This window comes from Chanos chanos, chromosome 12 (assembly GCF_902362185.1).
Source record: "Chanos chanos chromosome 12, fChaCha1.1, whole genome shotgun sequence".
Taxonomy (NCBI): Eukaryota; Metazoa; Chordata; class Actinopteri; order Gonorynchiformes; family Chanidae; genus Chanos; species Chanos chanos.
The window spans coordinates 10,620,154-10,634,698 of NC_044506.1; the positions used below are offsets into that span (position 1 = coordinate 10,620,154).

The 14,545-nt window shown below is 41.5% G+C and overlaps 1 protein-coding gene across 1 annotated transcript; it reads right to left on the reverse strand.

Moving 5' to 3' along the window:
- Positions 1–644: 644 nt before the first annotated feature.
- On the reverse strand, positions 645–14,418 carry bzw2 (basic leucine zipper and W2 domains 2). Its single transcript, XM_030788949.1, has 12 exons — positions 14,374–14,418; positions 9,805–9,875; positions 8,228–8,404; positions 5,152–5,255; positions 4,522–4,587; positions 3,846–3,981; positions 3,616–3,725; positions 3,087–3,257; positions 2,514–2,660; positions 1,674–1,812; positions 1,387–1,509; positions 645–1,033 (listed from the first exon to the last, which is right to left on the reverse strand). Exons 2-12 carry the CDS (start codon positions 9,866–9,868, stop codon positions 1,005–1,007), a joined length of 1,266 nt encoding a protein of 421 aa, XP_030644809.1. The 5' UTR covers positions 9,869–9,875; positions 14,374–14,418; the 3' UTR covers positions 645–1,004.
- Positions 14,419–14,545: the final 127 nt, after the last annotated feature.

The following is a 14,545-nucleotide window of genomic DNA, read 5'->3' on the forward strand; positions in this document are numbered from 1 at the left end:
AAGAGATAATACTCGATGGCCTCTTAAGTTACCCCAATAAACTGGCATAACTTGTGCAAATGTAGCAGAATTTGTCCTAACTGTACCTACACTGATGAAATAGGGGGAATGGATTGTATTACTTGAGCATTGAGCCAAAATACACTGATAAATGTAATAAAAAATAAAATTAAAAAAAAAAAATCAAAATACAAAAACCCCCAACATTAAATGTTTATGAACTCCCATTGTTTTTAATATAACCAGCAATTACATTTTCATTGAGGGCAATTTGGTCAAGAACAAAATGTAAAAAAGATCAAATCTAAGCAAAGTGATGACTGTTAGATTGACTGAGACCTCTTTCTTTCGTGGCTTTTGTCAAATTCACAGAGGGAATGTGATGAAGTGGATGAGGCGTTTGAAGTGCTTAGTCACTACTAAACCATCCAAACCATCTTCCATTCCAAATGAAACAACCTTGTGTGACATTCACTTTCCTTTCCTTTCCAACAAACAGGATTAGAAGACACACAGCGTCACATTTGGACCTTACGGTAGACGGGGACATGACTTTATTAAATGGGAATTCAGAGTGCAAAGCTATAAAATATCAACTCTAAAAAAAAAAAAGAACTCTAAAAAGAAACATCTAGACAAAAGAGCACATATAAAAACACCTTTTTATTAAGAAAAAGAGAAAAAGCAATGCCATACAACATACACAAGTGATTTTTGATAAAATGTTGATCTATGCAGACATCAGTGTCTTTCCCTCTGTACCTGAATAGCATATGTAAAAAGTCCATATTAAAGTGTTTGTGTTATTCAAAGGCTATCTATGTGATATCTCCTGCACTCTTTACGTAGAGCCTGGAGGTCCAACAGATTTTCCCTGTGTTGTGCTTGAATGTCTAGGACTTCTCTCACTGGACTCTACGCAAAAAACATGGAGACTACAAGTGTACTAATAGGCAGGCCACAGACAGTAGACTGCACAGCTGTGATCCTCAGGACCCTTATGGCTAGTCATCGTCACCTTCTGATTCTGACTCTGTAGAACGAAAATGGAAAACAAAGTGTTTAAACTCAACTCCCACATTCTTAGACCTGATGTTCTGTAAAGTTGTATTCTGCAAAACGCTGCTTTGTGATGATGTCCATTGTTGAAAGAACTACAGATAAAACATTTGTATTAAACTGAATTGTGTGAATAGTCCTGTATCTATTGCTGGCAGGGTGGATGCCTAGTGAATACAAGTCAGAAGAGTCAGTTAAAGGACAAAAGAACAATGCAGCATACATTACTGAATTTATCTTTTTTTTTTTTTTTTACAACATCCATGAGGATTCAACGTGCTGAAAGTTTTACCATGTCTGATAACACACAGGTGCAACATATCTTACCTTCTTCTGCATTCTGAAGCCATTCCACAAACTTCTTCATCTGCTCCAAGAATACGCTCTTCCCTTTGGCCGCGTGAGCATCCTTATACCATTTCAGAATGGCTTCCTCGCTAAGGACGTCGGCTGGAGACAAGAAACAGAGGAACAGACACCACGTCACTCACGGCAGAAACTCGACCAAGGATCCAACAACCTCAAACAGACAACAAATGCAAATGCTTTAAAAACTGCATCAATTGTTTAAAAGGAACTGATACATTTTAAAGACACAGTATGCATATATGCACCTTTGTAGAAGAGCACTACTATCTTGGAGAAGGACTTCATGAAGTGGATATTGTCATAGCAGTACTCCTGGATCTTCAGCAGCAGAACCAACTCCGACTGACCCTGAGTACTGAACACAGCCAGCAGGGGGGCATAGTGCTACAGAGAAGAGACAACCACACTTTACAAACAGTCCTACTGAGCTGCTCACACACGCAAAAAGCTTTAATCAGTGGTTCAACCATGAACCTATTAAAATACAGATTATCCAGTGATTCAGTTATGTCAGGAAAAGATACTTTGATAAAGATACTTTGAGGATAAATTCCTATAATATCTGGCATAATATCTGGTTCCAAAATGTGACAAAGAGTAAAAAACTATATTTTCTCATCACAGAGAATGACAAGTTTTCATGAAAAGCCCATATACGTTTGTTATCCTTTGTAAAGTTTTGATCATAAGCATCAAGTGAAATGTTCATTTGTCTATCGTCAAGTTTGTTCTAGAACTCTCAGAACACCCTGCTGTGATGTACCGTATGATAGAACACAGAACAATCCGATCTACTGTTTTACTGAATCACATGTCTTATCTGCAATATATTTAAATGTCTGTCCGTTGCTTTGAGAATACTTGTGCTGCATTCTGCTTGGGCAACCATGTTGTACTGTCACACACACACACACACACACACACTCCTCTTTCCACTATTTAGTACTTCTGAGAGTGTTAAGTTTGTTACTTTATCATCCTGTTTTGAGTGAACAAAGCAGTAATATTATATAGTTATATTCTTAACCGTTTGCTCCAGTGGAAAAAGCTGTGGCAGATTTAAGGTCTCAGGATTATGGTGTTACCTTCAAATGTTTGAGGGCCTGTTCAGTCACCAGCTCTTCCTTCTTATTCCACTCTACAGCGTTCATGAGACAAGTCCACAGCAAACCAATGACAGCCTGCTCCTGCAGCCCGTTCCTTTTCATCTCCTCTTTTACATACACCACAATCTAAACATGAACACAGCCTGAGTGAATCAGCAGCCTTCAACTGCTTATACACGGTCTAGATTCTGGATAGGAAAATATCTGTCCTCATGTTACATTAACATACAAAAGCCTATTCATATTCTTCATATAAAACATCTGAGATATGCAATCTCTATGTACTCTTCCAACGCTGACTCATTTCAATGTAGTGCTCAGATAAGAGATATTGCTTTTGCCGATCTCTACTTTACAGTTTATTTTGAAATTATTGAAAGTTTCTGCTGAAAGTATACAGGACAAATACTACTGTATCTTGTTTGAGTATTTGTGTGTGTTTTTATGTGGACCAATAACAGGGGACTACTGAGATTCTCAAAGGCTGGTTGCACAGGTCCTTTATGCAGTGTGTGTGTGTGTGTGTGTGTGTGTGTGTGTATGTATGTATACCTCTCTAATGGGACAGTCCTGGGATAAACGTTCTTGTAGTTCTTTCTGGAGTTCTTTTCGAGTTCCCAGAGACTGCTGCACACGCAGGAAGTCAGACAGCTCCTTCAGGCCTGCCTCGTTAAAGTACTTGGAGAAGTGTTCCACATTCTGTTTGTTGGCAGGGAAGAGCTCCTGAAATTTGAACAGATTACTCCAATGGATTAATTAGAAACGGAAGACAACAGATCTAAATCTCAAAAAAACTGCTGGTTTTGCCAAACCTCTAAAAGTGAAAGAACATTGTGATGGAAACTGTGTCACAGGGTTTTTTTAAAAGGACAAATGAACTTTCGTGAACTTTTCCATACCTTGATTTGGCAGGACTCCTGGCCTCTACATGAATTATATTTTTGTGTGATTGTTTCTGAACATAATGCAGCTATTTTTAGAGGGAAGGCAATAAACTGCAGCGTGCAGTGTGCGTTGAGGTTTTGAAAAGGTTTAGGTAAACATGTCCTCTTATCAAAAAAAAAATCCAAACAGAGCATACCAGGAGTTTCTTATCCAGGTTGGCTTTTCTAAGAGCAGAGGTGACCGCATTGGCATCTTTCTCAGCCATCCACGCTTTGAACATCTTCACAGCGAAGGAGGCTGATATGCCTGTGCAATATCAGTACATGGACAAAAGTCAAAACAAACGCCGCCTTTAGCGTCAACGTGGTTCGGCAAGTAAACACGAAATCATGAACACAGGCCAGCGAAATACAGACTGAAACGGACCTTCCTTGACGACATTGTCGCTGAAGAGGCTGGTGAGAATGGACGGTGGCAGGGTGCAGGTGGCCAGCAGAATCCCTGTCAGCATGGCCAGTTTGATTTGCTCTGACTCAGTGAAGGCCTTCAGGAAGAGTAACAGCTACACAGGAAGAGATGGAACGCAGTCATGCAAATGCAGTATCTTCAAAGCCGTGTTCTAATCTGGCCTCTCGTTTGTCTGTCTCTATCTAAAGACAATTCATTTGTAACAATAGAACAGACAGTTCACAGGAAAGGGGGGGGAGGGGGGTTACATCAACTAAACATATCTGAAAATGGGTACTGAGGGGTACAAAAAAAAAAAAAAAAAAAGAGAAGAAAAGTAAGATCTCCACATGAACGCTCTTCAGACTGGAAAAGAACCATCTGGATTTTTACATTTTTTTTTTTGCTGTTAATCTGTGTCATATGCATACGATCCCATAACAGAACAGATGTTCTAATCATGTCAAATAAAGAATGATGATGCAGAATGGATCTGGGTGAGTATTTGATTAAACTTGAAAAATAACATTTGGACAGGTATCTTTGATCATCTGCAGTGGTATTATTTGCATATGCTAATGAGAGAGACATATGGAGTACATCCTTTTCAGAAGAGTTTGCTGCACTAGTGGAAACAAGAGGGGAGCACAGCTACCTTTTTGATTTCCTCTTCAAAGGCCTTCTCCAAATATTTGTATCTCCTGATAAGTTTATTGAAAACCTGCATCCAAACAGAAAGTAATGGAATAAAAAAAAAAATACTGGCAAGCGGAAACTTTTTTAAATTAAACCCTTCTGTCGTTGAACTGCAAACATAGCTCAGACTTTGGGAACAAGCAAACGGAGTGATACGCTCTGCTAACCTGATGACATACTTCTTTTTCATAAGGACAGACAGCTTGAGTGATGAAGAGACACTGTAATCCAGGGATTATTTTAAAATGACAGGGTAAGGCTCTCACACACACACACACACACACACACACACACACACACACACACACACACTTGCTCTGTCCAGAGGATTTGGGGCACGAGCAGATCTAACACCATTTATCAACTAGGTCTTCCCCCACCTGACATTACCTTTCTTTCATCCACTAAAAGACTTTACAGAGCAGGTTACTTGCCTCTAACATTTTGAGCCTAAAAACAGAAGTTACAAGATTTTCTTCTCACAGATCAACTGTGAGAACAGCTGTTTCTGAGTAACAGCTTATGTTTTACAGTGACCAAAAAAAAAAAAAAAAGAGTCTGAAAGCAGTGATGTGCTAGGGTGTCACACCTGAGCATAGCTGCAAACAGCGGTGTGGTTCTCCTCCGCAGTGAACACACAGTGCTCCGTCACCTTGGTCTTGTCCCCGTCGTCAATGCGTGTTCCCCCGGGAGCTGAGAGGTACAAACGAGACAAAATCGAAGCCTTATTCTACACATTCTGTCACCAGCAGCACAGGTTCACCATTGTTCACTTTAGCAGAGGAAAAGTTACAGCTTGGTCATGCTTGGTGTAACAACAACAACAACAACAACAACAACAAAAAAAAAAAAAAATCGCCAAAGGGTCACAAAACCGAATAATCGCAATGGTGCATTTGTAGGTGAGGGAAAAAAAAAACCAACCAAAAAAACCGGGATTTCAGCTGAATAACAAGAATGTTTCAGAACACATACTATACAGTCTAACCTGTACATCAACCGAAAAAGCAGACCAGAGTTCAATTCTTCCACATACCATTCACAAAAGGTAAAACAGAAGTCCACCATTTACCTATGAACCAGTTTTGAAAATTATCCTCCTGTATGCAAAATGTTGACAAACTGTCTCCTATGTCTTTTAGTAGATCAATATTAATTTCTTTTTGTTGTTGTTTACATTTTGAAATCCAGCAACTATATTATAACCAGATTAATTAAACATGGCTTTTAAGCAATGAACAGGAAAACTAGCTTTATGCAATGTCTTAAAGGCCCAGAGGAAAGGATTTTGCTTCATTAATTCCTGTGTGAAGAAAAACAGTATCAAGAAGATTAATTTACCCTTTACTGGTCTCCACAGGGTCTTACCTAGTTGACATTAAAGACATTGTTTATTTGGAAATTCAAAGTTGACACAGCCATCACCATTAAATGTCACAGTACATGAATTCTGTTTTGAATATGTTTCAGATTGTCGTGGGAGTGCTGGAGAGAAATACAAAATTTCAAAACCCTCAGTGTCTGATTTAAAAAAGAAAAATCGAAATGACCCCATAAACAGAAAATTGAGTTCGACTGTAAGCTCTAAAAACGGACAGCTTCCTCTTTAATGACAGGGAAGAGCTCATTAGTGGGCCTATACGAACTATGAACTGATCCCATAAGACAGTAATTGAGAAAATGCATATTTTCTGAGTGCCTTGAATAGAAATGGCTGAACTTGGCTGGGGAAGTAGTGGAGCTCTAATTGGCCATAGACACAGTTGTGCCCTACGTCTGTCACTGCTCAGTGGACACTCATTATTTCCTAACAGGATTACACTACATTACCACATCACCCATATCCTAAATGGACAAGCCAAGACACCACACGGACAGACATGAATAATGGTCTCCAAGACATTTTCTGTCCCATCGCTGTGCTATTACAATACGCACAGTAGTAAGCTCGAAACAGATACGCTTTCCATACATTTTCATGGAAGCAAAATAACATAACAGCATGTGCAGCCTAATGCCATTACAGGCTGAACTATGTTTGCTTTGGCCTGTACAATGATATTGGGCACAGTAAATTCTGATGGTAAAAACTGCAGGTGCCTTGTTTTACAGAAAATAATAGTTGATAATAAAAAACTTAATGTGCAGGTTTATGAGCGAAACGCACACGCGCACACACACTCACACGCACACACACACACACACACACACACACACACACACACACACACACACACACACACACACACACACACACACACACACACACACACACACACACACAGTGAGAGTATTAGCTAGTCTGCATGGCTTGGCTGATTGTTGATTGACTGGCTCAGCTGAGCTGCCCTCTCGTGTGCTGGCTCTGATTAGAGCTCAGCTCCACAGTCTTTATTTAGAGGCAGAGTAAACCTTTTAGCTGGAACTGGGTTGAGGCAACTCTGTCCCGGAGACAGCCACGCTGATAGCTGAAAGTGAAATAATTCTAGACAGATTAAAAGTGAGAGCAGGGCATGATTGTGTTAGAACGTGTGTACTGGGGGGGGGGGGGGGGGGGGGGGGGGGTTGACACGTCTAAACTTCTGCATTAGACAGACGCAGTCTCGTCAGAAGGAAAACCTATTGGCCCATATCTGCAGGTCAAATGAGGCCAGTTATTCAACTTTAATCTACCAATTAGGGCTTCTGTTAAATCCAATACCTCTTAATCCTGAAAGTATATAATGTAATCACTGGTTGTTTTGACAGAAGAATACATTGCAACAATGGTTACAGGCTTGTGTCCACTCTCAGGAGCCATATTGATTGTTATGGGTAATGCAAAACAGTGGACAATGGGTGAGCTGTTTGTCTCTTGGCAACAGGTAAAAGGGCTAAAACATTCACATCAAAATCCTTATACGAGTCTACAAAGCTTTTGTGAGCCTATTTTTTTGGTTTGTTTTTACTGAATCAGTTGCACGGGTCCCAATTTTTGGGCATTAGGACAGTAAGCAAGGGGCGTCTGCTAGATGTGAAATGGCAGGATTGTCTGTGAAGAGTGACTGATGACCCGTTCATACTGGGCAACAAGCACAGAGGATCTCTTTGATTATGAGGAATTACTCGGTTAATCCTGCAAAGCCAGCGGTGATCACTTTGTCCTTGCCTGTGTGAGTAACACAACACTGGGCTTGGCTGAATGCAGGCACTGGCCAGAGACTTCCAGAGATGTTACGAGATCCAGGCACGAAGCGACAAGCGGTACTGGGCAAAGCACTCGCACCCTCTTGTTATTTTCTGAGGGCAGGGTGAACACTGGTGAAAAAGGCAACCGTTGCTCCAGCACGTATCTTAAACACTGAAAGGCAGTTAAATTCAGACATCCGAGAACTGTCAGCCCACACTCGAAAGCTTATACACGGATAAAGGAGCGCGGATGACATAACTGGTTAAATCCCGTCTCGCTCCGTTGCGTTCACAACACTTACCTTTCTAAGAAAACCGCAGATGAACGACATCAACAAATTCAAACTTTACCTGATATCTAGAGCCATTTCATATCAAGCAACAAAAACAAAAAATGAATGATAAGAAAATTCTTGGAAAAGTACAGTGGGGCCTTTAAAGAAGGGGAGAAACATTATAAGTGATACTGAGTTTTTTCCCCTTTCTTTTTTTCTTACCGAGCATGCTCCCTGCGATGAGGATGTCAAACAAGGTGTCGGCATAGCGACGGTAGTCAAGTCTTGATCCGGTGACATCCAGGAACTTGGCTACAGCATCGAGATCACCACCCGCTTCGTTGAGGCCTTGAACGATCGTGTCTCGGAAAACTGTGGGCTCAAACTTCTCCTTTTCATCTACAAGATGGACATTTGAGACATTTCAATGACCTCCTCTGAGGTTCAATTCAGTTCCATCACTTTATACACAAAATGAACTAGATGGCTCAGTGTTCATCTCTCTGTTTTCAAGGTGGTTTTTTAAAAAAAAACTTTCAAATATAATTTAAGGATTTCCAAAGCTTTTCTGTAACTCAGAGCACTAACTTAAAATTAAATGTCATAGATCTAACACAATTTTTAATCATCATATGACCATCCACTTAGATTTAGTCCAAGCTAAAAGGTTTGCACTTTCAGAAGAAACTCATCCTACTATCTTATCCAATTTATACAACTATGGATGTCTTTCTACAGTAAGGGCACCCAAGAGTCTGTATGAACTTTGACCCGAAACACTTAATGAGACATTTACCATTGAGCTTGTTTTGAGAAAATGAGCTCTTTCTTCTAACAGCTCTCCGATTATGATTCAGGAAAATGAGAGAAATGAAAGAGGAAGGAAAGAAACGGTGTGAGTGTGTGTGTGTGTGTGTGCGTGTGGGGGGGTGGTGGGTGTGGGGGGGGTGAGCGTGTACTTCGCTTCCTTCTCACGAGACTACACATCTTAGATTACCCTTCCGAGTAAACTAGCGAAGTGTGAAGCAAATATTCTGACAAGAGAAACACCCTCACAGAGTCGCGCATTCACGAGTGACATTTCAACAGCCGCTCGCTATGTTTTTTTTGACTAAGCGTGCCATTCAAACCTCTGTCCGACATTTTTTGTTTCTTTTTTTGAAAGATTTGAGACAGCTCCATGCATCAAGAACGCATCTCCAAAATCTGAGGCGTTTAAAAGTGCCCAAGATAGAGATAGAGAGCGAGCCTGTGGGTTTACAGTCTGTGGGCCTGAAGCGCAGTCCTGTTTACGCTCTCCAGCACCTCACTCAGGCCCTTTTAGAGCCATGACACTCTCACTATCATGGCAGGAGGCCTGCGTAAGGCTCCAGACTTGTGTAAGAGCCAGAGAAGGCCAGTGGACACACAAACAGTCTATTAATGGAAAGTAGAGAGCTGCCACCGGGATCCAAAAAGTTGAGTGAGTGTCCGCAGCATATGCGCGTTCCTGCACGGCGGAGGAGAGGCGCATGCTGGAAACTGACATCCAATTCAAATCCCCTTCATGAACCCGGGTCTTCAAAATTCAGTGAAGCTAGATCCACCAAAAAAAAGCTTATGTTGTACAAATATACTGAGGATGCAGATCTGCAGTCAGTAGATAAGGCGTGACATGTTCTAATACTTATGTTACAACCGATGTCAAACGTTGGAGATGAAGTACAGATGCTCCATAGATATGAGCATTTTAACTGAGCGCTGTTGACCTGTGACTTGACATGGAAACTGATTAAGTCAAAAAGGAGAGCGGTACTTACCCCTTTTCCTGGTCTTAAACCGCTGGCCTGTGAGCACTGGCTTCTGTTGCTTACCGGTATTCATAAAAGTCCTGAGAAGGAAAACCACACAGGAGTGAAATCTAGTTTCCAAACACGTGCAAAACTGAATGCACAGATTACCCCCTCTCACACACACACACACACACACACACACACACACACACGCACGCAAATAAGAAAGAGGCAATCGCTGCGATAGCTTTGGGCAGCAGTAAGGGCAGTCACACAACCCTTCACCCAGTAAACCGTGTCTCCCCTGCTGGCTTACACACCACAATCTCTGCTGATCTGACAGACAGACGGACAGACAGACACCGTGACGACATACGGCACTGAGAGAAAAACCATAAAACTTGCAGTTCAACCAGCTTACCAGCTGTGATGGCCTTTGTTTTTTTATTAAAGAGTGACTGTGAGCCCTTGTGTTCTCAGCAAATGCCCCAGCAGCAGAGTGACTGTCCTAGCCAGGCTTGCACTCCTCCGTACTAAATATAGAGAGGCTCATCCCTGACTGTGTAAACTTCAGTCACCCAGGCCTGGAACACGTGTCATATTACAGCAAGGACATGTCTGATCACAGCTCAAAGCCTGTATGCACACACACACACACACACACACACGCCACACACTAACAAACCCTGAACATATGTAGGTTGTGCGCACACACACACCCCCCCCCTCATTTTTCAACAGTTGGTTTCAACAACCTTTGGGAGTTCAGAATTATGTTACACCCAGATTCATGCATTCAAAATGAACAAACAAACAAACAAAAAAAAAAACACTTGATGGCTATACAGTGTATTAGACCAAGGTTAGGCTTTTCTAGGCAGTTGTCTTCTGAAATATGTCTTGACTTCCATGAATCTGACTCAGAGAGGACATAGCACATAACCATAATCAGTCATGGGCAGATACTTCACTCACGGTAAACAAAAGGAAAAAAAATGCAGTCCAGACTACCTACACATTATGGTTGAGCTGTACTGAAACTACAATTCCACAGAGTTTTGGGATAGTTTGTTAAGAAGGTTCTCAATGACAGCATCCTCTCTCCCTCCCTCCTTATATATATATAAAAATTAGCTTGACATCAAAGAAGACTTAACAAGGCTTATAACGGAGCAAAAACAATGCCTTTGGAATCACCCAAGCACTGAACCACCTGCAATTAAAACCACCTACACAGCACAGAACTGCTGTGCTGTTTGTGAAACCGCAAATAATGAGAGAATGCTAATTAAACATCTACAGGAGGCACTTTAAAAGCTCCGAAGAGACGTTTCGCAAATTTGATGAATTGATTTTGGAAATTAAAAAAAATCAAGCAACAAGTGAAACAAAGCAAAATTCAGTTGACGGGGCAGACTTAAGGTAAACATATTACTGGCTTCCAAAACAGGATTCCCACTTTGTCATACTGTCTACTGTAGATCAAGTTATTCTGGAGGGATGGCAACTGATACGCACTTACTGCGAGTAGTTAAACTAGCAACTAGCATCACTGGGAGTACAAGATGAATGATAAGATAAGGAGACACACACCTACACAAGCATTCAGATAATCTGCAGTTCACCTGAGGTCTGTGTATGTACGTGTGTGTGCTTACACATTTTTACTTAGAATTTAAAATCATGTTCTGAACTTCTTATGCATAGGCCTACACATTATCATAACTCTGAAAGACAAATCTGCCACTAATTTCTCAGCCACTTTTCTGGCCTCTACTATAAACGTATCTTTAAACGAATGACATAAAGCCAGACTTGGTGTGTTCCTAATTCACACCAGTGACTGAGAGAGGTCTCCATGGGACTCCATGCAACTGCAGGGGGATGATGGGATCCACCCCTGACCTAACAAATCACTCTTCTCAGGAGAGACATTGACTCTCAGTATACTGCGAGAGCACTCCCAACATGCAGACAGCCACAATTAAAGTGAACATGCTAAAGTCCGCAACTCCTATTCAGATCTAGCTTTTGGCCCCATCTAACCTTAGGACCATTGTCATCAATCACTGCTTCATCACACATTTAAATTAACACACGAATTAAGGTATGTGTCGAGCCCTAATTTTACTTTGGGTTTGACAGTACTCTATATGCTTCAGTGCATTACTCAGTCAGCATAATTTCTTCCAGTTCTGTACATCATGTACTCTGAAAACCTCTCCCCCGTGGGGACTGGATGGGCTTCTTTTCTTATAGCCAAACCAACAGAGCTGCACCAGAGCCAAATAATGAGACTCCATGGATAGGATACCATTAGGGAATGATTCTGCATCAGTTTCTTCAAAGTTTCATTTATTAACTCTGCCACTGTTTGATAAAAGGTGTACGGTATCTTGGATTGGTATCTGGGAATGTATTCACTCATTCTCACTCACCTCACATTAACTGACAGTGTGAGAGCTTTTGCTTGGCGAGGAGTGGCTGTTTGTGGGAGATGCAGGGCTGATTTTCACAGTGTGACTAGGATGTGAGGCTGCAACACTCACAGAGTGCATCTCTCACAGGATTAGAGTCAAGAGTCGTGCCTCACCCTAAATGAGAGGAGATGAATCTCTCTGAAGACTCAACACTTCCTTATTTTTCTCGTTATCGCATCAAACAATATCCAACGGGTCTCTTTATTGTACCATAATAACGTACTTTGTGCCGTTTCAAAAAAAACGTTTGGGGCAGTTTTATGGAAGACATTAATACATAAAATCCAAATACATCGTTTACTACTTAGTGAGTTAAACAGGATGGACGCGCTACAGCAGACGTGTAAATGCTACTTTTTAGAAGTTTTCTACTCAACTTCGGTGAGGTTTCAGAGCACGGTTGTCGAAAACTCCGCATTATTAATGCACAAACGTCACTGCCATTCATCTCCAGACTACGCGCAGTCTTAAAACAGAATGTTGGAAGTTCCTAACTTTATACAGACGTTATACGATGTTGACACGCGCAATTTAATCAAAACTCTCAGGCGTAAAGACTAACTCGCCTACATGCGTCATTCTGGGTAGTAAAATCGACCAGGTGACAGTTGTGGCAGCTGCACAGCGCAGAGTGCGTTGGAAAGTACTGCGATGAAACACAGCCGATAAAGTCGAGGCACCTCTGAATTTTCCACCTCGCCTCATCTAATGCATATCAATGCATGTCAGCTGCGACCTAACAGAAAGAGAGGCGGCATGCGAAGCCATTTCCAAGCGCACTTCTTTCAAAGAATGCCTACAAGAGACGGAATCAGCTGTGGCCCATGTCGGGTGATAAGCAAGGCTAGTCTCGCAACAGGTAAATAAACAGAAAATTGTGTCAGCAGCCTAGCGAACGGATCGAGGACATGGGCAGCTATGCATCACAGCTCCCTCAAAACGCTGATCTGGCTGGGGGCAAAGTATAGTTCACGCCCGCACATTCGTGTGGCACCAACGCTTCGTCAGTTCCAGCAAGTCACGGCCAAACATATAACTAGCTCTTCATTTGTAACGAAAAGTTGAATTACAGGAATGCTTCTCGTCCACCCTACAACAAGGTACATCTAGGTCCAGTTCTCTCTCCTGACTATTTTAAGAGCTTTTCGTCAGTGGCAGTCCATGTACGTGGACAAGTGTACTCAATGTAGGATACTTCAATCACAGTATCTCATTTATCACGTTATAGAGATATAGGATGGGTAACAGCCACCTGTGTGCGGTGGGTTTTTTGAGGTGCTCCATGCAGGCAGGAGGGTGGCTTACGTACTCGTCCAGGAGGCTACATGTACAATCATGTTTCACAACTCAGGCTGTCATTTAGACCACCTGTTTGATTGGGTAATGCAGTCTTGTTTTCAGAACGTGACACATTGCCACCACGTTATTAAGAAGCAACATAGCTCCACGATCTTCAGAATAAGCGATGGTTTGGTATTCCAGGATTTACTGCACGTAGCAGTAGCATTTTGAAAAGATAAAAATGGTTATGATACCGTATCTAGCGTACACTAACCACGAATGATTTCATTTAAACATGTTTAAGAGCTACTGCTGTTATAAGTGTGAACATCCGTAATAAAACCAACTTTACCACTGCATCCACCCGTCGTGACTTTCAGTTTTGCGCTGTGAATAGTTGTAAAAGAGTGGCCAAACACTGTCCTACGACATCCCTTTTAATGTCGATCAAACTGCATGTTTTCGCACCCATGTAGATTGGAAGCGACACATTTTTAGACGAGTGCCGCAAATTCTTTAAAATGTAAACTGTCATGCAACTTGATGGCATTCAAATCATTTTATCTGAACTATGCCGAATGCATAGAAACTATTCTAAACGTTACAAGATGTCCTAAAAGTAACACTTATTTAAGTTGTTAGCTCACAGCACTGAACTGTCACCAGGACGCGGTTTCTTCTAATACCATACAGCCAAAACTACATTAGAGATTTTTTTTTTCAGATTATACACTGTCAACACAAGAATGACACAGCAAGCATGTTATCGGAAAACTAATGCGGAATAGAAGCTCAAATTGCAAGTGCTTTTGGTAAATATCACAAAGTCATTTACCTGGCAGTGGTTGTCTTCCCGTGAAGCTGAAATTACCGTGTGGTAGATGAACCTTCTATTGCGCTACAGGTTGAACAGGCTACTGAAGTACAACTGGTATGATCCGTTTGTGAAAGCAGTAGGTGACGCTGTATTCCTTGTCTCATAGCCTTTTCACTAACAAACCAAAAAC